Source organism: Lynx rufus, unplaced genomic scaffold, assembly GCF_022079265.1.
Source record: "Lynx rufus isolate CCGP_SWC_20201006 ecotype Redwood Valley unplaced genomic scaffold, mLynRuf1.p SCAF_9, whole genome shotgun sequence".
In the NCBI taxonomy this organism is placed as follows: Eukaryota; Metazoa; Chordata; class Mammalia; order Carnivora; family Felidae; genus Lynx; species Lynx rufus.
The window spans coordinates 104,699,554-104,723,073 of NW_025814897.1; the positions used below are offsets into that span (position 1 = coordinate 104,699,554).

Consider the following 23,520-nt stretch of genomic DNA (forward strand, 5'->3'; position numbering starts at 1 on the left):
ACTTGAAAGACACAAATTATGAACATTGACTCAGGAATAGATGATCTCCTTAGTTTAATATCTATTAAACAATTGAGTGTATAGACAAAAACCATTGCAACAACAACAATAACAAAACCAACTCCATCATATATCGCTAATTCTACCAAATATTTAAGGGAAAAAAAGTTGGACGTAATCCCTTCTATGTTACGAGGTCAACATTGCTCCAATACCATAACAAGACAAAGATATAAGAACTATGTGGCAATAACTCTCAACATAGGTCCAGAAATCCACAGCAAAATGTTATCACATCAAATCCAAAAGTATATCAAAAGATACCACACCACAGCCAACAGAGTTTATTTCAGGAAGGCAACAGTGGTTTAACAAAAAAACCAATGCGTACAATTCATCATGTTGACAGAATACGTACAAAAACCCACATGATCTTCTCAATACACAGGAAACGTGTCTGACGAAATTTATTTATTCATGATAAAGAAAAAACTCTCAAAAAACTAGGAAAAGATGTGGATTCCCATTATCCGGAAAAAGTCATATACAAAAACCTACAGTTACAACATACCCAGCAGTGAGATACTGACTACTTATTCCCCAATACTAGCGTATATGTGCTCACCACTCCTGTTCAACATCTACTGGAAGTCATAGCCAGGGTCATATGGCAAGAAAAGAAAGACCTCAAGTTCGGAAAGTAAGAAATATAAATGTCCCTATTGAAGACATCGTTGTTTATGTAGAAAATCCTACAGAATCTTTTAAAAAATCTAGAACTAGTAAATGAGTATAGCAGACTTTCCTTTCTGTGAAAAAGCATTAAAAGAAGAGATAAGGTTTGCTTTGGATGTTTTTTCTACATTTTTTTGTTTGTTTCCATAGACTTAGTCTAGTGTTTAAGACAGTGTTAAGTGCCAGTAATATATTGTAGTTGACGAAATGCTATCAGACTGTGGCAACAGCTAAGCCAGAATCACACAGTGAGTTGCCACTTTCTGATCTTATTATAGGTGGTACAGGCAGAATTGCATTAAGCCATCTGCTAGCACTTCCTTAAATTGTGATTAGCCATATATTAAGAGAGGTCACATGTGTCTTTTGACTATAGATTACAAACTGATAGTGTTCCAGGCCTTTCCAAAAAGTCGAAATGTGATGATCACTATTCCCTTGCCACACAGTGTGTGGGTTACTTCAGGCTGAGTCAGGATCCACGACGCAAAGGAGAATAAGGACCTGCAGGGGCTCAATCACAGAAAAGGCAGAACGTGTGTGCAGAAAGTGTGTGTATTTCCCTATTTTCCAACATCTGTCACACTTTACTCATTGGGTTGCTTTTACAGGACCCTGAATTGAAAAGGCCATCACTGACTGCATGATGTATAATCGGAATGGGACAGAGAACACCAAAATGGAAAATAAAGGAAAATTATGGCTACTTCAAGGTTAAAGGATAAAAGCAGGGTTTATTTTAATTCATTTATGTCATAGAAAATTGTGCATTTTAGGGAAAGTGTCAGGAAGCACATGATCTACCTAGCTGGCCTAGTGCACAGCTCCCCGTATAGCATTAGCATTATAGTCCAAAGTGAAGGGCTTCTCAGAAATTGTGGGGATCAGATGTTCTGGCACACATCCCCCAAGGCCAGACCAGAATCCCCAAATACCTACAACCTTTCTGGTGTGTTCCTTTTCTTCCTACCTCCAACGGTATGAGACGATGCCAGTGCCGATGCGGAGGGATCACATACTTCATTGATCATGTCCAAATGGAATCATAATTGAGGATAGAGTAGGGGGCCCCAGCAGAGTCAACATCAGCAAATCTATGACCTTGGATCCCCCCCACCCCGCCCCAGACGCTTAAGACTCTATTTACTACCTGATTACTGATTTACTTTTAATGATACAATTAGAGGAAGTCCAGGAATGGTTCAAAAGTTGGTATCTCCAACAACTAAGCATGTTGGAAAGCCACGTCATCATAATAATGATAAAGAGAGGCTACGGCAACTCCACAGTCATTGGAGGATAAGTCGACAACCACCTGTGGAGGAAAAAAAAAAACAGCACAGTAGATGGCATTTCATGATATGATATGACATTTCACTTGCCCCTGGTCCTAGTTCTCCTAACGTGCAGACCTTCTTTGGGGCCACTCTTTCTGACATGAACGTCTACGTCCAGCCAAGCAACCTTCCACTAATGCCCGGTCCAATCTTCTTCTTCTTCTTCTTTTTTTTTTTAAGTTTATTCATTTATCTTGAGAGAGAGAGAGAGAATGAAAATCCCAGGCAAGCTCCGCCCTGTCAGTATCGGTGTCGGGTCAATCTTAACGCTGGTGGCTCTTAGTGGCAAAACAGAGTGCGAGGGGCTCCGAACATGAAAGAGGGGCTTAAGAGTTTTTTACAGTTTGAACGGTTCAGTAAAACTTAAAGAGGTAAATGTACAAATGGCGGAGAATACCCTAAAACACATCCTGAGTCCTCGGGATAACAGAAACTCACTGAGGTCACATCACAGCAGACAGCACTGCATCCAAATGCAGACAGCAACACCGAGACGATGAGTCCCAGGATTATGAGGATCAGTTTCATAATCATAATCCCCTGCAAATTAAAATCATGTGGAGAGAAAAGATTAAAGGCCTGAGAAAGAGAGGGCCTGCCGTGGACCCTGCACACTCTCCTTCATAACCCAGGGTAGGAAAATATCCCAGTCTGGCCCCACCTTCAGATAAAATCTGGGCAGAGATACCCGTAATGACTCTAATTTACAGACTCCCAAATTTGCAATTTCATTCCTTTATAATTTTCACACAGATGAAGTGAGGTCCTGTTATCCACTTTCTTCCTCGACATAACCCACTGATAAAAAGTCTGCTCATTTGCAAACCATGCTTTCTTGAGGTGTCTACAAATTGGAATGTTTTAAGATCCCTTTGTAGCTCATAGTGATTTTGATCATATGATCAGCAGATCAGTGTCGGTTTTGTTGAACGTACTTTCTTGAAAGGATCCTGGACTTTGTCTGTCATTGTGCTGAATGGACTCAACAGCTAGACTCCTCTTTACCTTGATGAAGACAGCAATCACAATCATTGACTGAATTCATTGGCACCCATTCTGGTTTTATCTAAAGTAAGGGTTTTACTTAGCTTCACCTGATGTACTTAGATCCTAACATCACCAATAATGTGTAGTACAGAGATATTTATTCACTCAGGGTCAAGGCCCTGACCATCTTTCTTCAGGTGATTTGTCAGTTTTAAGCTATGCCCTATTACCCACTTGTGTTTTTTGTTTTTGTTTTCAAATTTTTGTTAAGCTTATTTTATTATTTATTTTGAGAGAAAGAGCATGAGTTGGGGAGGGCCAGAGAGAGAGGGAGAGAGAGAGAGAGAGAGAGAGAGAGAATTCCAAGCAGGCTACACACTGTCAGTGAGGAGCCCAACGTGGGACTGGAACCCAAGACCCATAGGATCATGACCTGAGCTAAAGTCAGACACTTCACTGACTGAGCCACCCAGGTGCCACACGCCCCTCCCCCCCTTGCTCCCTTGGGATGAAAATGACATCTGCAAGGAATTTTATATATGTGGATAGATATCAGGAGATATTTTTTCCACTAGGTCTTTCAATACTTACAATTAAGAAATAACGAGCTAAAACTGTTTCTGATAAGTAGTGACTGGAGACTTCCGTTCTGATTGCAAGGATTATTAGCGACACTCCAGCCAATATGGCAGCCAGCGTGTTCGTCCCAAGGCTGCTACAGATCTGAAAGAGAATCAGAAACGGAGTCCCTGTTCTTACCCTCTTGACTCTGGCAAATGATTGTACATATGTATGCACTATATTTAAAATGTAAGTAAAATTGGAATTCATCAAAATTATGCCCGGGGTTGTTACCCACTATTGGATAATTTCTCATCTGAGCCAGACAGAGACAGCATGACCTATGGGGGAATAGGGAAGGAATCATTCTGGAATCTTAACTCAAGGCAAAGAAAAACCTGGGAATCTGAGACAGCTTGATCATTCTGGAAACAAAGGTTGATTTAACATTTTTTTAATGTTTATTTATTAATGAGAGAAAGAGAGCATAAGCAGAGAAGGGGAGGGGCAGAGAGAGTGGGAGGAGCTGAGAGAGAGGGAGGCACAGAATCTCCCTGCAGCAGGCTCCAGGCTCTGTCTGAGCTGTCAGCACAGAGCCCAATGCAAGGCTCAAAATCACAAACCTGAGATCATGACCTGAGCTGAAGTTGGATGCTTAACCAACTAAGCCACCTAGGCACCCCAGGAAATGAAGGCTGATTTATGCTATGCCTCTTTTAATTTTCTGAAATTGCAGGTAAACGCACCATTTTTTTTGTTGTTTTCTTTCCAGACGCAATAGACATAGTTCCAGATATAATTAACTGTACAAAGATAAAGTTCAATGAGTTAGTCTGTGAATGTATTCTCCTTCTATAGTATTTTTTCCTAGCACCAAATAGTTCTCAATACTTTCCCCTAAATTTTGTGCTGATAACTATTAAGGATTTTACGTGAGTTCTAAGTAATACAGAAATCAGAGTGATTCCAATTTACTTACAAAGATTGGTCCCAAAAGGAAAATGAAGGTATATACCGTGTTCTCTAGGAATAGATGTAGTTTGTGGAATGAAAGAAAGACCTTTACCATGATCCACAGGCAAATATTCATTAGGCCAATCATGATCTGGCTCACCTAGAAAGTGAGAAAGTACCTTCGAGTTAGGAGGAATTTGCTTTACTCTTTGAATTACTTGCCCCGCATTTGGAGGTTGTAAATGACTCAGGACTACTTTCATTTGGGGATTCCATGATCAGTACCTAAATTTACATTCAGTGTTCCCAAATATAAAACACTTTGGTGATTTGGCTAAATGGTATATGCGGTCCCTTATTTAAAAGTCCCATAGTCCTCTCGATATAGGAATCACTGTGACCACTCCACACTTTTAGGTAATCATGTGGCTTTGGCCCAGAGCGAATTTAGGAGAATGTGAGCCACCTCAGAATCCTTAGATGACCTTCATTGTACTTACCCCAAGAATAACTGGCTCCCCCTTTAGGAAATTCTGCAGATTGCTCTGTGCCTCCTGAGGGAGAGGCATTGGCCCCGACTGGCCCAGGTAGACGGCTGGATCTCTTCGTTGAAGATCCATAGTTGTGTCCCTTGGTACCGTTGTTCTTCACAACCCTGTTGCTCACCCCGCTGGGGGTGTTGAGTCACAACACAAGTGAAGCATGTGTTGGCCAGAAAGATCAGGTAAAAGGATTAGTCTCTTCGATTCCATTCGATAGTTAACGCACATAAATATTTTAAAGTAAAAGACAGGTACGGTGCTAAATGTAAGAAATTAGGACACTTGTAATTGTTTCAGTTCTCAAGGGTGGGAAATCTGACACTTATTAAGTATTTAACGATGTACCTCAGGCAGTTCAGATTGACATACTCTCTATTATATTGAGTTTCAGGAAGGCTGTGTAAGTAACGTACGCTTACATTATAGGAAGCTGAGAATCTTAGCTTGGGTGCATGTGTCTTATGGGTCCTCTGTCTTGAAATAAGGTTGGCCATCTCAGCCCTGAAGCTGAAAATACATATCACCCACTAGTCCTGGTATTCCCGCCCCATGGAGAGACGATATTTGTTACTTTGATTCCTTATTTTGCTGTGCAGAATTCTTTCATTTACACCTCTGTTCCTAGGTAGCATCTGACAGAGCTATTATTGCTTGGTCTCTGGGTTCAGGAAGTTCTTTCTGAAGTTTGAGAACACATGGCATTTGACTCAAGAAGCCACAATGCAGCATGCGTGTTCTTAGACTCTGAGCTGGCTTCCTCTTCCTACCTCTAAGTCGCCATACAAACTAGGCACAACTCACAGAAAGTCCGGAAGGGACCATATGGCTCTGCACTGGCATAGCCAGCTAGGTGGCTTGGAACCGTGTCTGCCTAAGCCCAAAATCCTCGCTTTTCCACTCGTGACCTGCTTACAGAAATGCTAAGCAAAAATGCTCACGTTCGGAAGGCTTTCCTTCTCTGACACCAAGAAATCTTTCTTTATTTGAACACAGGGACCATCCTGAGTATAAACAAAAAATAGTATCATCTTTGCTATCTTCATCATGACGGCAATGGATACTCTGTCTTGTGTACAGATCTTTTTGAAATGAGATCATGGGAATCTTGGTATATGGTCCATGCAGCCACAATTTCATGTCACCTCTAGAATTCACTATAAAAAGTTTTAGCTGCATGGTGTACAGGTATGTTCAAACTTATCAGGAAAATATATTAAAACAGTAGTGATAAAACCGATATTTCTTCTACCTACCTTTATTAAGTTCTATAAAATCTGATGGTTCTTTTACAGAAATTAATGCCTTTTATTCTTAGGAGATTGACCAAGAAAAAAAAAAAAACACTATAAAGTTGGCTCTTGAATGGCACAGTTTTGAGCCACACAGATCCACTTAAATGTGGATTTTTACAGTACAGTACTGTAAGTGTATTTTCTATTCCTTATGATTTTCTTAGTAACATTTCCCTTAGTTTACTTTACTGTAAGAATGTAGTACGTAGTACATGTAACATAAAATATATTTGTTAATTGACTATGTTATTGGTAAGGCTTCCATTCAACACTAGGCTTTAAACAGTTGAGTTTGGGGAGATTTTCTACTATTGGGGGGCATCCTGAATAATTACTTTCAAATGGAAAATGGATGGGGAAAAGCCACGCACAAAGAAAACTAGTATTTAGACATTAGATCTGCCTAAGCATCCAAGTGGAAATAGAAGTATTTGTGTTTAATGCAGACCAATAATCTTTTATATAGAATTGTTCCATGATATTCTGACTTTATTCCTACCCTTGTTTCAATGATAGTTACTGAACACTGTCTTCTCACACTGAACATCTCTGTTGTTATTACCAACAGAGTATCTATGTTAGGTATGGAAATAAATGTGTATTTTTTCTTACATCTTGTAACATTACAAATAGTATGATACTGTCTTCACTAATTTGCTTTTTACAAAAGCTTTAATCCTGTTCCTTATTATTGATCATATCTGAAGCAAAAATATCATGTTTCTCTGAACAGACTGTGACTCACTGTTCATGATGGTAAAGTCAACATTTTTAAAAATATTTTTTCAATGATCCCTGATTTACAAAGCAGTCTTTAGAACTGATTGCCCACTCAATGCCATATACTTCTTCTCAGCAAAAGTAAAGATTATAAGATCATTCCAGATCAAGAATATCTCCTTTTTGGATCAAAGTTCTTTTATTCACGAAAAATATCAAAAGTAATCATTTGTTACAAAAAATTGGATAATGCAGCATGAAAAGAACTAGCTAGCTAGACTTGGGGAACACTGGAAAAGTAGTCTGTGTTGCAAATTCTAGATAGAATATGATTTTTAGACCAGTTGTTTTCTCTCTTTTGAAAATGATTACATGGCTGAGATAATTTCAAAGCACAATCTGAAAAGGTTCTATGGGTCTTTAAAATTATAACATTAAGGAACCCCCGGGTGGCTCAGTCGGTTAAGTGTCTGACTTCAGCTCAAGGTCACGATCTCATGGTTTGTGAGTTCGATTCCCACATCAGGCTCTGTGCTCTCAGCACAGAACCTGCTTTGGATCCTCTGTCCCCTCTCTCTCTGCCCCTCCCCCTCACATGCCCTTGTGTTCTCTCTCTCAAAAATAAACATTAAAAAAATTAAAAATAAAATTGTACCATTAAGTTTGCTACTAGAAAGTCAAGCATTTTTTTTTTTATGGGAAAAAAAATCCCCTTAGACATTTATGTCCTTCTCAGATAACTAGTGCCCCCTTACAGGCCGATGGAATAGCCACTAAAATAAGAATAAAAGAAAAATACATACCTCTGTCCCCAAACTGCATTGCGTCTTAACTAGATATCCGTACAAGACCTGGAAACATCAGTCCAAAGAGTCAGTCTCAGAGTCTTTCCAAGGAAGTTCCCCAGAGCATCAAGCAGTATATGATCTGTGTCCCTATCAGGGACTATAAGCTGTGGGAATTTGGTATACGTAGGTTTTCCTCAACAAGACATAACTCCCTGTTGTATGAAGAGATAATGAAGCCTCACCCTAAAAGGCGTCTTTCTGTGCTGTATTTCTTGCAGATGGGTTTCTCTGATGGGGTAAATTGCATCATGTTGACAGAGATAATCCTTTATCTCTGCTGTTCAGATAGCCACAGTTTTGAGTGCCAAAGCTTTGCACACTCTTTTCTCATTGTGAGGGCAAATCTCAATCCGTATTTACCCACCCCCTCCCAAAGACCTTTCGAAAGAAGCATGTGCTGTTTGGGGCGATATTTTGATTTACAATTAAATCTTAATTTGTCCATAGATGTCCTCACCTTGGATAAAAAATATGAGATTTTTCCATAAATATGGGATTTTTACCCTCTTTGCTTCCAGATTATACTTTGTATGTTTGGTTAACAATGATAGTTCTTCTATAGTGACTTTAGCTTTCTTACTCCCATTTCTACTGCCTGACAAATCATTATAGGAAAATAGCACTCAATATTTATAGAGCCTAAGCCAGGAAACCCAGAGATGGGAGTAATGTGCTATTTGCCCGTATCTCTGGAATTATATTATCCAAAAATATAAGGGAGACTTTGCATATTCTATAGCCTTGGCTAAATTATCCTTTAACTTAGAAAGAAAGAAGAAATATGGCATCCTTTCGACTCTATGGTTTCTCTGGGTTCTTGCATGGGACTTGCCCATGGTTTCCCATCATGAATGATGGAGAATCTCACTGTTCCTCACCACCATCCCGCTTCCTGCAAGGCATAAGCATTTGAGGTAAAGCTTCTACGGGGAAGAAAAGACCTATCCTTGGGTCTGGCAACAGCTGTATAAAAGAGTTAAGTGTCACTGTTCTTGTTAGCTTTTGTTTTAAATCCATCAAAAGGAATGCTCTGCCTTTTCTTCGTGAATTTGCATGTCATTCTTGTGCAGTGGTCATGCTAATCTTCTGTAAATGGTTTCAATTTTAGTACCTGTGCTGCTGAAGTGAGCCTTGCTCTGCCTTTTCTTAAGCTGAAGATTTTTCAATATATTCTTAATTTGCTGAAAAGCTCTATTATGAAAGGAGTTCAACCTCTTTCAACAGCTTTTTTTTCCACCTGTTGTAATGACCATACGGTTTCTCTCCTTTATGCTGTATTCAAAGGTGTAAAAAGATCTTATGCACCTGGCATAAACCAGTTTGGTTATGAAGTATCTTTTTTATACATATTTCTGGGTTTAATTTATTAATATTGGTAAGGATATATGGGTCTAAGCTCATGTAAATATATCCATATTTTATTTTCCTATGATATTTTAAATCCTTTTGGGGGGGGTGGGAGAGCTGGTTAGTGCTTGCCTCAAAAATAACCTCTGAAGTGCCTGCCTTTGGCTAAGGTCATGATCTCATGGTCTGTGGGTTCAAGCCCTACATTGGGCTGTCAGCACAGAATCTGTTTCAGATACTCTGTCCCCCCACCCCTCTCTGCTACTCCCCCACTTGTGTGCTCTCTCTCACTCTGAAAAATAAACATTTTTTAAAAAGCTCTATAGGTTTTCTTCCTCCTCTATTTTCAGAAAGGATTTGTGTAATATTGGTATTATTTCTTCATTGAACGTTTGATAGAATTCAGGAGCAAAGCCATCTCCCCCCAGTCTTCTCTGTGTGACAAGCCTTTCAATTACGAATTCAGTTTCTTTTCATGATACAGAGCTATTTGTATTAATCGGGGTTCTCTAGAGAAGCAGAACCAATAGGATGCACTGATATGGCAATGACATTTATTATAAAGACTTGGCATGGGTGACTATGGAAGCTGAGAAGTCCCTAGTTCCACAATCGGCCAATGGGAGCCCAGAGAGCCAATGTATAATTTGGGTCCAAGTCCAAAGACCCAGGAAACTGGGGAGCCTGCTACAAGGTAAGATGTTAAGGACAGGGTTTATTTTTAATTATTTATAGTTCATTGCTATTTATATTCTGTGGAGAAAGCATCAGCAAAATCACACTGTGGCACAGATGGCCTATTGCATAATTCCAAATAGCATTCACAGTGTGGTCTGAAGTGAATGACTTTCCAGAAATTGTACGGATCAGTGGTCCTGAGACATGCTCTGCAGGAGCAGACCAGTGTCTTAAATCTCCAACAGACTTCCAACAGTCTCTTTCTTCTTGTTAAGAAGGCTCTGACATGACAGTCCTGATGGCATAAGCATTGTATACTTAATTTTTTATGTTCAATGGTCATCCACTGATGGAAAGAGTAGGAGACTGTAACAAAGTCAGCTTTAACAAACCTGTGACCCCTATATTTCTGAGGACACTTTAGGCCCTCTTTGCTATGGAGACGTGGATATATTTTCAAGAACACAAACTAGAACAAATCCAAGACTTGCTCATTGAAGAGATAAATGAAACAACTTAAGTGGGTTGGGAAGCCACATCATCATAATCATGATATGGAGATGTTATAGAGGGTCCATGCTCACTGGAGGACAAGTCAACTGCCATCTGTGGAGAAATCAAGACATACAACAGAGGAGCATATGGTATGTCTTTTGCCCGTGGCCTTAGGTCTCCCAATGTCCTGTGGATCCTTCTTCGGGTTACTTTTGTCTTGTTCTGATACAAACCCCTACACCTACCTAGACACCTCCTCAATGTGTACCCAGTCTACTCTTACGCACGTGGATCCTAGGGGCAAAACTGAACACGAGGGGCTTCTCACACAGATGTGTAACACGACACAGGGGCTCAGGACTTTAATATGCTTTATATGGCTAACAACAATAAGGAGGTAAATATAAAAATGGCAGAAAATGTCCCAGAAAACATTCCAAGTCTCTGGACCACAGACCTTCACTGAGACCACATCATAGCGACAGCCCTGGTAACTAGATGCAGAGGCCCCCAAATGGTAAGTTCAAGCACAAAGGGGATGAGCCTTAGAATAATAATCCCCTGCCAATTAAAATCCTGTATAGAAAAAGGTTACGGGGGGCACCTGGGTCGCTCAGTTGGCTGAGTGTCCAACTCTTGATTTCGGCTCAGGTCATGATCTCATGGTTCATGAGTGTGAGCCCCGCATTGGGCTCTGTGCTGACGGCGTGGAGCCTGCTTGGGATTCTCTCTCTCTCCCTCTCTCCCCACCCCTCCCCTGCTCGTGCTCTCTCTTTCAAAATAAATAAATTAAAAAAAGACATTAAAAAGAAGAAAAAGTTTACAGGATTGAGCAAAATGAGTTTTGCCATTGATCGTGCTTGCTCTCATTCATAAATGATTGACCTACTCTCATCAGTGATAAAATGTCCCACGCTGACTTCCTCTACAGAGCAAACATAAGTGACTATGCAGCATAATTAACCACTATATCATACAGACACTCAAATTTGTAGCTACACTCACACAGTGACATGAGCTCCTGTTATCTGTGTTTTTCCTGACATCACTAACATGAAAAAAAGCCTGTTGACTTACAAAGATGGCTTTATTGAAGCTTATGTAATTTGGAGTATCTTAACAACCCTTTTGAACTTCATAGTAATCTTGATTATGTCCTCAGTGTATCAGGGCAGCATAGGCTCCATGTGATGTCTGTAGAGAGAATCGTGGGCTTTGTCCATCATCGTTCTGAAAGGAACAAAACATCTAGATTTTTCATTGTTTACCTTCCAGGGACAGGCATCAAATTCACTGAATGAATTCATTGACATTCATTCTGCTCTCGCCTAAAAAAAGGTTTTAGTTAGCTTTACCTGGTACGCATGCCTTCGCATGACCAATAACTTAGAGCACAGAGAAATTTATTCATTCAGGGTCAAGGCCCTGATTTTCTTACTTCAGTGGACTTTCAGTGATAATCTGTGCATTTCTGCCACCTGCATTGAGAATACATTCTGGAAGTCATTTTGTGTATGTGGAAAAATACCAGGAAATTATTTCACTGGACCAGGAAATCCTTATAACAATGAGCAAATCATCTAATATGTTTTGCATGTCATAAATGAATCTGCCCAAACTGGCAGCAAAGACTATGAGCCATACTCCTGTTAATATGGCATTCACAGTGTTCATCCTAGGCTGACATATATCTGAAAGAGATTCCGAAAGCACGTTCTTATTTCACATGCTTTAAACTGACAAATGATTACACATGTGTGCCCTACATTTAAAATAGAACTAAGCACCGTGAGTTGAAATTCTGAAAAGTTATGGAAGAATTTGCTATCCTCCACTATGGAATTTTTCCTGCATAAGGCAGAAAAGAATTCTAGGGAGTTTGGGGGGAAAGAATCATTCCGGAACCTCAACTCAGTGCAAAGAGACACCTGAGAAGTTGAGACAGCTTGGTCTTTTTGGAAACATAGATTGACCTATTCTGTGACTCTTAATTTTCCAAAACCATAGAGGAACTGGTCATCTTTTTTTTCTTTTTTTTTTTTTTTTGTAATTTTCTTTCCTGACATAATAGAGTTCTAGATATAATTAACTTCATATAAGAATAGAGTGAAGCGAGTCAGTCTATGAATATATCATCTGTAGTCTTCTCTCCTAGCATTGAATGGTTCTTAATTCTCAATAGGCTTCCCCAAATTCTGTGCTCAAAAACAACACATGAAACAGATATTAAGAACATGTACATAGTCTAACTGCTAGAAAAATCGAAGTGATTACAAAGATTGGTTCCCCAAGGAAAATGGAGGAATTTTCAATTGCAGGCATAGAGGCAGAACACAGAAAAGGAGGCTTTGGCCATAATCCACATGCAAATGATCATCAAGCCAATCATGATTTGGCTCAACCAGCAAATGAGAAAGTTCCTCTGAGTTAGGAGAAATAAACTTTACTCTTTGCAAATTAATTGCCTCCTGTTTGAAGGAGCTCCTATAATTTGGAGAAATTTTTGTGTAAGCGTCTAAATTTTAAATTCAGAGCTCTCAAATCCAGGACATTTTGGAGACTGGACTAAATGGTAGATGCAGCCTCTTATTGATGACGCCCCCATTGTCCTCTGGATACGGGAATGATTGTGATCACTCCACACTCTTGTCTTAGGTCTTCCTGTAACTTTGACCTACAGCTAATTTAGGGGAACATGAACCACCCCAGAACGACTGGCTCCCCCGTAGGAAATTCTGCAGATTGCTCTGTGCCTCCTGAGGGAAAGGCATTGGCCCCGACTGGCCCTGGTAGGTGTCTGGATTTCCTCCTTGAACATCCATAGTTGTGTCCCCTGATACTATTGTTCTTTACAACCTGGCACTTCCCTTGCTGACAGAGGGTGTGTTGGCCAGGAAGATCAGCTAGAAGGACGAATCTTTATGATTCCATACGCAATTCCCACCCATAAAGCTTCAAAGTAAAACATGGGCGCTATGCCAAATGAAAGACATTAGACAATGGAACCGTTTTAAATCTTGAGCAGGAAAGACATGATATTAGTAAGCGTTTAACATTGTGTCTTGGCTACTGAAGAACGTTGTGACCTCTGTCTTATTAAGGAGAGTTAGAAAGGCTAGTAAGTAACGTAATAAGTAAGGTCAAATCACTCTGAGAGGAAACAGAATGTCCTAGCCTGCAAGCTTGCTCCATTTGGATACTTTGTCTTAAAATATGTTGAACCCCATCAATGAGGCTGAAATGAAACATTAACCATTAGTTTTGGTGTTCCTGCCCCACAAAGATGTTTTTACTGGAGCTCCAACTCCAGTTCTAGAGTGCACTATAAAGATTTTGTGAAGCATGCTATATGAAGAAAATACCTAGAAACAATAAAGGAAAACAGAAATATTTTTTCTGACTCAATTACATCCTGTAAAACCTATTCATCTTTTTATAGAAATTTAATGCCTTTTTTTTTTCCAGGAGAATATCCAAGGGGAAAAAAAATCACTGTTTTTATTTTCAATGAGAAGAATAAGTAGGAAAGACAAGGCATAAACACATAGAAGTTAGTATTTAGATGCTGAATTTGTTGTTGTTTTCTTTTTTTTTACTTTTTTTATGTTTATTAATTTTTGAGAGGGAGAGACAGAGAGTGAGCAAAGGAGGTGCTGAGAGACAGGGAGACACAGAATTCGAAGCAGGCTCCAGGCTCTGAGCTGTCAGCACAGAGTCTGATGCAGCACAGAGTCTTGAACCCATGGACTGGGAGACCATGACCTGAGCTGAAGTCAGCTGCTTAACCAACTGAGCCACCCAGGTGTCCCTAGATACTGAATTTGTAAAAGGACCCAGGTGGCATTGTGTTTAATGCAGGGTAATAATCTGGTAAGAATTATCCCATGATTTTCTGGCTCTATTCCAATTCTTAGCAATGACAGTTCCTGCACTCTGTCTTCCCATACTCAAAATGTATTTTGTGGGGCACCTGGGTGTCAGTTGAGCGTCCAACTCTTGATTTCAGCTCAGGTCATGATCCGTGAGACTGAGCCACTCGTGGGGCTCTGCATTGACTGTGGAGCCTGCTTGGGATTTTCTCTCTCTCTCTGCCCTTTTCCCACCATCCCTCGCTAAAATTTTTTAAAAAGTGAAAAAAAGACAAAAAATGCATTTGTGTTTATTCTGTGTGTTGTTAGGAAAAAGTGTATTTTTCTTATATCTTCATAATACTATAATTAGCTCAAGAGTTTTGTCACTCCTCTCTCATGTCTCTCTGGACAAATTGTGACTCATTCTTCACGATGACAAAATGGTATTTTACCATTTTTCTTTTGTTGACTCCTGATTGACAAAACACACCCTTTGGAAGCGAGAGCCTTTTTGCGCAATATCCTACTTCTCAACAAGAATAAGGAACACTTATGGGGCACCTGGATGGCTCAGTCAGTTGAGCATCTGACTTTGGCTCAGGTCATGATCTCACTGCTCGTGGGCTCAAGCCCCGCCACGGGCTCTGTGCTGACGGCTCAGAGTCTGGAGCCTGTTTCAGATTGTGTTTCCCTCTCTCTGCCCCTCCCCCATGCATTCTCTGTCTCTCTGTCTCTGTCTCTCTCTCTCTCTCAAAAATAAATAAACATTGGGGCGCCTGGGTGGCGCAGTCGGTTAAGCGTCCGACTTCAGCCAGGTCACGATCTCGCGGTCCGTGAGTTCGAGCCCCGCGTCGGGCTCTGGGCTGATGGCTCGGAGCCTGGAGCCTGTTTCCGATTCTGTGTCTCCCTCTCTCTCTGCCCCTCCCCCGTTCATGCTCTGTCTCTCTCTGTCCCCAAAAAAATAAACGTTGAAAAAAAAAATTAAAAAAAAAAAAAGAAAAAAATGAATAAACATTAAAAAAAAGAATAATGAACACCTAGGGAATATAATTCCATACCAAGTACACCTTCTTCATGGATCACAGTACTTACCCTGATTAAAAAAAAAAAAATCCTTATTATTTGTTATGTAAAATTGGATAAAACAGCACCAAGGAAAACTAGCTAGCCAGTCTTGGGGACCAAAATACTCCGTGTTGCACATTCTGGACAGAATATGGGTTTTAGGAGAATTATTTTCTGACCTTCGCAAATGATCCCCACTATTGAGATCATTTCACAGCACAGCTTGGAAGTGCTCTAAGGGCTTATGAAATTGCAACATTAAATTTGCAGCCAGAGAGTTGGGTAATTTTTTTTATGGAAAAAGAAATGCCCTTAGACAATGATGACCTTCTCCAATAATTAGTGCCGTTACCTAACAAAGAGCTTTTATAAGATTAATTTCGCCTACATTTTCCTTGCATGGGACAACTCAAGGAAAACTTACATGAGCCTTAGGCACCAGCACAGCCTGAGCAAGCCATCTAAGAAATCTAAGAGAAAAGCCACCATATGTAAGAAAATAGGAGAAACACATACCTGTGTCCCCAAACATCATTCAATCTTAACTAGATGTTAGTGCAAGACTAGGGAACATCATTTTATGAGAATCTATTTCTAAACCTTTCCCAGGAGGTTCCCTGAACACAGCAAGCGAATGTATGAGCTGATCCCTCCCAGGTACTTTATTTTTTTTAACGTGCATTTATTTTGAAGGGGGAGGGGTAGAAAGAGAAGGAGAGAGACTCCCAAGCAGGCATGGAACCCGACATGGGGCTTGAACCCATAACCCTGAGGATCACGACCTGAGCCGAAACCAAGAGTTGGATACTTAACCGACTGATCCACCCAGGCACTCCACATAATTGATTTGTAGTTTATTTATTTATTTATTTTTAAATTTTTAATGTTTATTTGAGAGAGAGAGAGAGAGAGAGAGAGAGACAGAATGTGAGCAGGGTAGGGGCAGAGAGAGAGGGAGACACAATCTGAAGCAGGCTCTAGGCTCTGAGCTGTCAGCACAGAGCCTGATGTGGGGCTCAAACTCACAAGCTGTGAGATCATGACCTGAGCTGAAGTTGGACTCCTGACTGAGCCACCCAGGTGCCCCAGATCTGTAGTTGAAACATACAGGTTTTTTTATAGGTCAATTACACATTAGTAGAGTGGTGGTAAGCATCTGAGCTCTTGTTTTTTATTTCTATAAAGGTAAAAAGTGTATGACTTCAAAAAGGAAAATGCTAGATTTTCCCTCCAATTTAGATATATAATTGGGCAGATACATATATTGTCCTTCCCTTGAAGTGTGCCATAGGGAATCGAACCCTCACTGTAGTGCTGAGAGTTCAGTGAAGACTATTGCAAAAAAGAGTTGTAGGATGTGTCGTATGGAAGCATTGAGTCACTAAATTCTACACCTGAAACTAACATTACACTGTGTGTTAACTAACTGGAATTTAAATAAAATCTTAAAAAGAAAGAGTGAAAAGATGAAAATATTCTGAGGGTCTGATATAAACCATGGCGACTATAATTAATAATAGTGAATTATATACTTGACATTTGGTAACAGAGTAGATCTTAAGCATTCACACACACACACACACACACACACACACACACAGCAACTATGTGGAGTGATAGATGTATAGTTGACTTGATTGTGAAAATCATTTCACCGTATATACGTATATCAAATCATCATATGTACACTTTAAAAATACTACAATTTTGTCAATTATACCTCAACAAAGCCAGGTTGAGGGGGAAGACTTAGAAGAAAAGGAACTTTGGGGTGCCTGGGTAGCTCAGTGGGTTAAGTGTCCAACTTCAGCTCAGGTCATGATCTCATGGTTTATGAGTTCGAGCCCCACTTCAGGCTCTGTGCTGACAACTCAGAGCCTGGATCCTGCTTCGAATTCTGTGTCTCCCTCTCTCTCTGCCTCTCCCCCACTCACGCTTTGTCTCTCTCTCTCCTTCAAAAATAAATAAACATTAAAAAATTTTTTTAAAGAGAAAAAGGAATTTTAAAAATCATATTGAGGAGGCTTTTGTAAGAGAGGCTTGTGCTCTGGTCTCTTTATCCCAAGAAAAATAATCACCATAAATGTTTGATCAAAACAATACGTTACTAGTCTTTTACATTTGAGAAGCTGCCTATGATATTGGTAATGGCTGTAATGTTTAGCCAGACTTATCTCCATGAAAAGAGAATGAGAAATCCTTTATTGATTAGAAGCTCGATTGGTTAGAGATGATACCAACGATGGCCCGTGATGTAAACCTGTCTCTCACCTGTACTCAAGCCTCTACTGAATTGTAGCTAAACCCTTCAGTCTGTGTTGGTTTAATATGACTGTAATTGGCAGGGGTGGCTGTGACCTAATAGGTCACATGGAACATGCAGCTAATATGGTTAAGTTATGATAAGCACAGGTGTTTCAGGGATGAAATCTTATTACAGCATCACGGCCTATGCTAATACAATAGTAGTCAACAAAGGAGGATCCAAAGAAGGTTTTGGCCTTATCTCGTTTTATTCTTCCAGTTTCCATCTCCGTGACTGCAGGTAGCAGAAGCATATTCTCACATCGGTACTTCCGTCTCAGGTGTTATAGTATAACAATGTGTCCTTCCTCTCAAGATTTTGGTAGAAGGAAGGCTGATGCAACAAGCCTTGGTAAGGACTTTCGGAAGCCGATTTCAGGAAAGATAATGCAGAAACCTGTGAATAAGCCAAAACACCATTCAGAATAGTTTCACCTAAATCCTCCGAGTTTTCTTCCAGTCCTCTTCCTTAAGGTATACCCTGGACTCCAAAGGCTACCCCATGTTACTCTGAGCTGCTGTGGTTTAATACATATTCCCCAGGGAGGGCACAGTAGAGGTCAAGGTCAGTCACCACCGACACTGCCAAGTTACCCAGTGTCAGGATGTGTGTGAACGTTTTTCAGCTTATTTCCCTACATCCGTAAGGTTTGTAGGAGGTAACGGAAAAAGAAAATCGACTGATATCCAGGATGACACAAATTAGGGAGAGATAGGAGATCGTTGCCTTCCTTTTCTGTCTTTAATGTGGAAAAAGCAGCCTGGATATTTCTGGGAACCCTAAATATTTACGAAGGCCTAGAAAATTAATCTGCGCCTGTTATATATATGTATATATATATATATATGTATATATGTGTGTGTGTGTGTATGATTTTTATGTCTGTCTATATATACATGTGTAAAGATTTCATGAGAGAATATATATAAGATTTTCTATATGTATGAGGGATGATCATTGTGTTTTCCAAAAATGTATTTGCTACTTTTTTTAAAGACACTTGTATGAGGTTAAAGCTACATTTTCTCTTATTTCCTTAAAAAAAAATCATTTGCATTTATCTGAGCAAATGGCTACTGATTTGTGACTTTAATTTTAAGGCTGTTTTCATCTCAGTATCGCCAGATTCTAAGACCTGGCCAAGTGGATGTAAGAAAAATTATTGTGAACCACTCTTGACTGGCACACTTAAAATACAGTGTGTGTGCTTCTTTTTTTCTTTTCCTGCTGGCTAGAATGCACGTACAAGGGATGGAACTGAGAGAGCGCTCATGGATACAGACCTGAAATTCACCACTAAAGAGAACAAGGCTGGGGGCGCCTGGGTGGCTCAGTCGGTTGGGCGTCCGACTTCAGCTCAGGTCATGATCTCACGGTCCGAGCATTCCAGCCCCACGTCCGGCTCTGTGCTGACAGCTCAGAGCCTGGAGCCTGCTTCGGATTCTGTGTCTCCCTCTCTCTCTGCCCCTCCCCACTCACACTCTGTCTTTCTCTCTCTCAAAAATAAGTAAACATTAAAAAAAAATTAAAAAAAAAAGAGAACAAGGCTGTTCTACCATTCCTGATGGTTTAAAGATATTTTCTTTTCACAAGCTCAAAGACCTACCTTGCAAAAACTTGGAACTATTTGGCATCTGAAACAATCCCCAGATCCCCTGCACCATCAGAACGTGGGGTGCAAAAATCAAGCAACCCCCAAAGAGGGCAAACTAATAATAATAAAGGGCTATTTAATAAATGAGAAGAGGAGAAAGCCAGATCCTTGTTTGGGCTTCTCAACTCCTGCCTAAGCAAATCATAATTCCTATAGATGGGTAACATTAAGGTTATCAATGACTTGTTTTTCAAAGTGGGGATTTGTGTGATTTTTAATCCTCCTAATCAGCTATTATTTTTGGCTCTGAGTGGAAGCGAGGGCAGATAACGAGACTTCTATTCAGTAGCTTCTTAAGTAACAAGTAAGCAGTTCCAGAATTATAGGGGAAAACGGCAAATCACTCAGAAATCCTGTACTTTGAGCCAATTATAACAAATGCATGAGACTTTGGATTTTCCACCTTGATGATTCTCCAAAGTGAATGGGTGGTGCATTCACTTTGGGGGAGGGAAGCTGAATAGGGCGTTCGGGTGGTCAGCGAACAGAGCGTGATAGGAAATTGTTTGTCTACCAGTTTTCAGTATTATCTGCATCCTCAAATAGCACAACTCAGAGGTTTAAACTACACAAACAACTGCCCAGCCTGTGGCTAAATTATGCAACAGCTTTTGCAATTCGTTGTGGCCATACGGCAATGATCCGGCTGACGAAGGAAGGCATCAGAGCAGCAACTTCTACAGGGAAAGAGAAGCCACACAACGAAGAAGCTAAAGCTATACCTCCAGATGTGGTCCGCTGACTTCTGAGCTGTTACAGGAAAGGAGAATAAAATTACAACTTTCAGGTACTTTGGAGGTAGTCTGAGTTTCTACAGCACAATACCACGACAGTATAAGTTACCCCTTCGTGGGGTGATGTTCCTAATTATGCTTTGAATTATTCAAGCGGAGGACTTATTTTTGTATCTTTTCCATGCCACATGGTGCAGCCCACCAGTAGATGTTCTGTGTATGATACATACATGAATCAATGAACCAATAAGCTAACAAAAAAATGGAATTACTCAGTGTCAACATGGTTGAAAGTTTCTGATTGTCCTAGGCATTAATCAGTGTGCTGGAAAGTTAGCATATAAAGAGTGGTTCTCATGGGGCTCCTGGGTGTCTCGGTCGGTTAAGTGTCCAGCTTTTGATCGTGGCTTAGGTTCATGGGTTCATGGGTTCTCACGGTTCATGGGTTCCGAGCCCCAAGTTGACCTCTGCACTGACAGTGTGGAGCCTGCTTGGGATTCTCTCTCTCCCTACCCCGCTCTCTCTCTCTCTCGAAATAAATAAGTAAACTCTTTTAAAAAATTAAAAGGGGTACCTCAGTGGTTCAGTTGGTTAAGCGACCGACTTTGGCTCAGGTCATGATCTCATGGCTGGTGAGTTTGAGCCCCGCGTCGGGCTCTGTGCTGACAGCTCAGAGCTTGGAGGTCTACTTCCGATTCTGAGCCTCTGCCTCTCTCTGACCCCCAACCCCAACTGCTCACAATCTGTCTTTCTCTCTCTCTTTCTAAAGATAATTAAACATTAAAAAAATGAAAAAAAGAAACAAGTGTTCTCAGAAATTCTACACCACCCGTTTTGTCTTTGTTTCTCTCAAAAATTATGCAAATAATCATAGCCCACATCACTAAATAAAACAATCAGCTGCACCCTCGTTCTCTCAAGGATTGCTACTTACCCAGTCAATTCTCTTGCCATCCATGTTGTAGGTGAGCATGGACAGAGCAAGTGTAATTAAAAATTGCAGACAGTTCAGGATCATCAGTATAACCACAAGACCCTGTTAAAGAGAATAAAATTCCGTTGCATTGGATTTTCCTTCCATGGCCCTATGAAAACCCATATCCCAGAGCTTCACCTCAGGCCCATTGTGGGGAGCACCTTAGCATTATATAAAATGGTGATACCACGTTGCATCAGAATTAAAAAATATATGTGGTGCTTTTGACAAACTGGATTTCAGAAGAAAAAAAGTCACTGTTCCTATGAATTTTAACACAACAGTGACTGCATTAAAAAAATAGTCTTGGTTACTTTCCTTTCCACAGTGATCACTTTATGTTGTTAATATTATAATATTGTTCATTCTCAAATAGCAGAAAAGATGCAGTGTCTATAGAAGCAAGTCTTTTCAATGGATTTGGGGATTCAAGGAGAAACGGATCCAATCCCCCTCCTGAACCTGGTCTCCTAACCCAAACCAGAAGTCTCCTAGAGGTTAAAGTTTCTTTTATAGTAATTCATCTGAAAGATGGTTGAAATTGTCTACAAGGCCAAGTTGGTACTGGTTCTCATAAATGATGTCAGTCCCTTTTAGCAGATGTGTGGTAATAGGAATTGTGATGTTTAAAAAAATTTTTTTTAATGTTTATTTATTTCAGAAAGAGAGAGAGACAGAGAGCAAGCAGGGGAGGGGCAGACAGAGGGAGACACAGAATCCGAAGCAGGTTCCAGGCTCTGAGCTGTCAGCACACAGCCCGATGTGGGGCTTGAACCCACAAACTATGAGATCATGACCTGGGCTGAAGTTGGACACTTAACCAACTGAGCCCCCCAGGTGCCCAGTAATTGTGATCTTAACCTGTGTTTTCTTAATGACTAGTGGCATCTTTCCAGGTGCTTATTTGCCGTCTGTGTATCTTTTTTTGAAGTGCCTACTCTACCTTTTTCCCATTTTTTTCAACTTTTATATGGAAATAATGATGGGAAGTTACACGCAGTTGCTAAGAGAGCACAAGGTGGTCCCATTTACCCTTATCCACTGTCTCCCTATGGTTATATCATATGTGTCTATGGTGCAATATCGAACCAGGACATTAACGTCAGAATAATGTGTGTGTGATTCCGTGAGATTTCATGATGTGCGTAGATTTGTGTAACCACCACCACAGTTAAGACAGTATTATTCCATCTCCACAGAGATATCCCTCATGCTGCTCTCCTATAGCCACACATACTTCCTTTCCTTCCACCATCGCTAACCCCTGTTAACCACTGATCTGTTCTCTGCCTCTATAATATCGTCATTCTGAGAATACTGTGTAGGTGGAATCATACACTTGGTGATATTTTGAGATTCGGTTTTTCACTCAGCATGATGTTCTTTAGATCCAGAGAAGCTGTTTTGTGAATCAATCATTCACTCCTTCTATTTGCTGAGTAGTATTCTGTTGTGTGTATGTATCATAGCTGAGTTATCATTTATCTGCGGTAGGACCCTAGGTTGTTACCAGTTTTTGTGTGTGACATAAAAAGCTTCTGTGAACAACCAAGCACAGGTTTTGTGTGGAATTCAGTTTTTATTTCTCTGAGACTAATGCCCAGGAGTGAGATTGCTGGGTTGCATGTTAAGTGTATCTTTAGTGTTTTAGGAAATTGACAAACTACTTTCCTGAGGGATATTTTCCAGAGTACCATTTTACATTCTCACCAGCAATGCAGAACACATCCCGTTTCTCTGCATCCTTGACAGCATTCTGTATTGCCACTATTTTTTAAATTATGCATATTGTGTTAGGTAGGTCGTCATACCTTGTAATGCTCTTAATTTATATTTACCTAAAGGGGCGCCTGGGTGGCTCAGTCGGTTAAGCGTCCGACTTTGGCTCAGGTCGTGATCTCACAGTTCGTGAGTTTGAGCCCCACATCGGGCTCTGTGCTGACAGCTCAGAGCCTGGAGCCTGCTTCGATCCTGCGTCTCCCTCTCTCTCTGCCACCTCCCCCCCCCCCAACCCGACTTGCACTCTGTCTCTCTCTCTCTGAAAAAGAAATGAGCATTAAAAAACTAAAAAGAAAAATACTTTCTTTCAATCATTGGTTTTGAGAAATTTCACTATGATGTGCCCTGATACAGTTGTTTTTTGTTTTCTTATGCTTTATTCATCTTCTTAGATTCTGTGAGTATACAAGTATTACCAAATTTTGGGAAAGATTCACCCAATTGATTAAAATATTTTTTTTCTGTCCTACATTCGCTTTCTGTGGGGACTCCAGTTACATGTCTCTTCAATAACTTGAAGTTATTTTGTTGGTCACTGATGCTCTTTTAATATTTTCACGTGTACTTTGTGCCTCTGTTTTTTACTTTGGATGGTTTTTAGTATTATTTCCTCAAGTTCATTAGTATTTTATTTTCCTGAATGTTTAATTCTGTCATTAA

General features: G+C 40.3%; 1 protein-coding gene and 1 non-coding gene across 2 annotated transcripts; both read right to left on the reverse strand.

The window, feature by feature from the left end:
• Positions 1–37: 37 nt before the first annotated feature.
• On the reverse strand, positions 38–6,593 carry LOC124505003 (membrane-spanning 4-domains subfamily A member 4D-like). Its single transcript, XM_047070715.1, has 6 exons — positions 5,075–6,593; positions 4,600–4,734; positions 4,367–4,423; positions 3,651–3,782; positions 2,511–2,612; positions 38–2,050 (listed from the first exon to the last, which is right to left on the reverse strand). Exons 1-6 carry the CDS (start codon positions 5,192–5,194, stop codon positions 1,961–1,963), a joined length of 636 nt encoding a protein of 211 aa, XP_046926671.1. The 5' UTR covers positions 5,195–6,593; the 3' UTR covers positions 38–1,960.
• A 2,402-nt stretch (positions 6,594–8,995) lies between these two features.
• Positions 8,996–9,106, reverse strand: LOC124506544 (U6 spliceosomal RNA). Its single transcript, XR_006960800.1, has one exon. It is a non-coding gene; the product is annotated as a U6 spliceosomal RNA (small nuclear RNA).
• Between the last annotated feature and the right edge of the window lie 14,414 nt (positions 9,107–23,520).

What these genes read in the sequence shown, in the direction of transcription:
- LOC124505003 (XM_047070715.1), bottom strand. Translation starts at nt 5,194, where the DNA reads ATGGATCTTCAACGAAGAGATCCAGCCGTCTACCTGGGCCAGTCGGGG. An exon ending in TCCTTTTGGGACCAATCTTT is followed by an intron (nt 4,424 to 4,599) that starts GTAAGTAAATTG and finishes ATCTTTGTACAG; the next exon opens with TTAATTATATCTGGAACTAT. An exon ending in AGAAAACAACAAAAAAAATG is followed by an intron (nt 3,783 to 4,366) that starts GTGCGTTTACCT and finishes ATTCTCTTTCAG; the next exon opens with ATCTGTAGCAGCCTTGGGAC.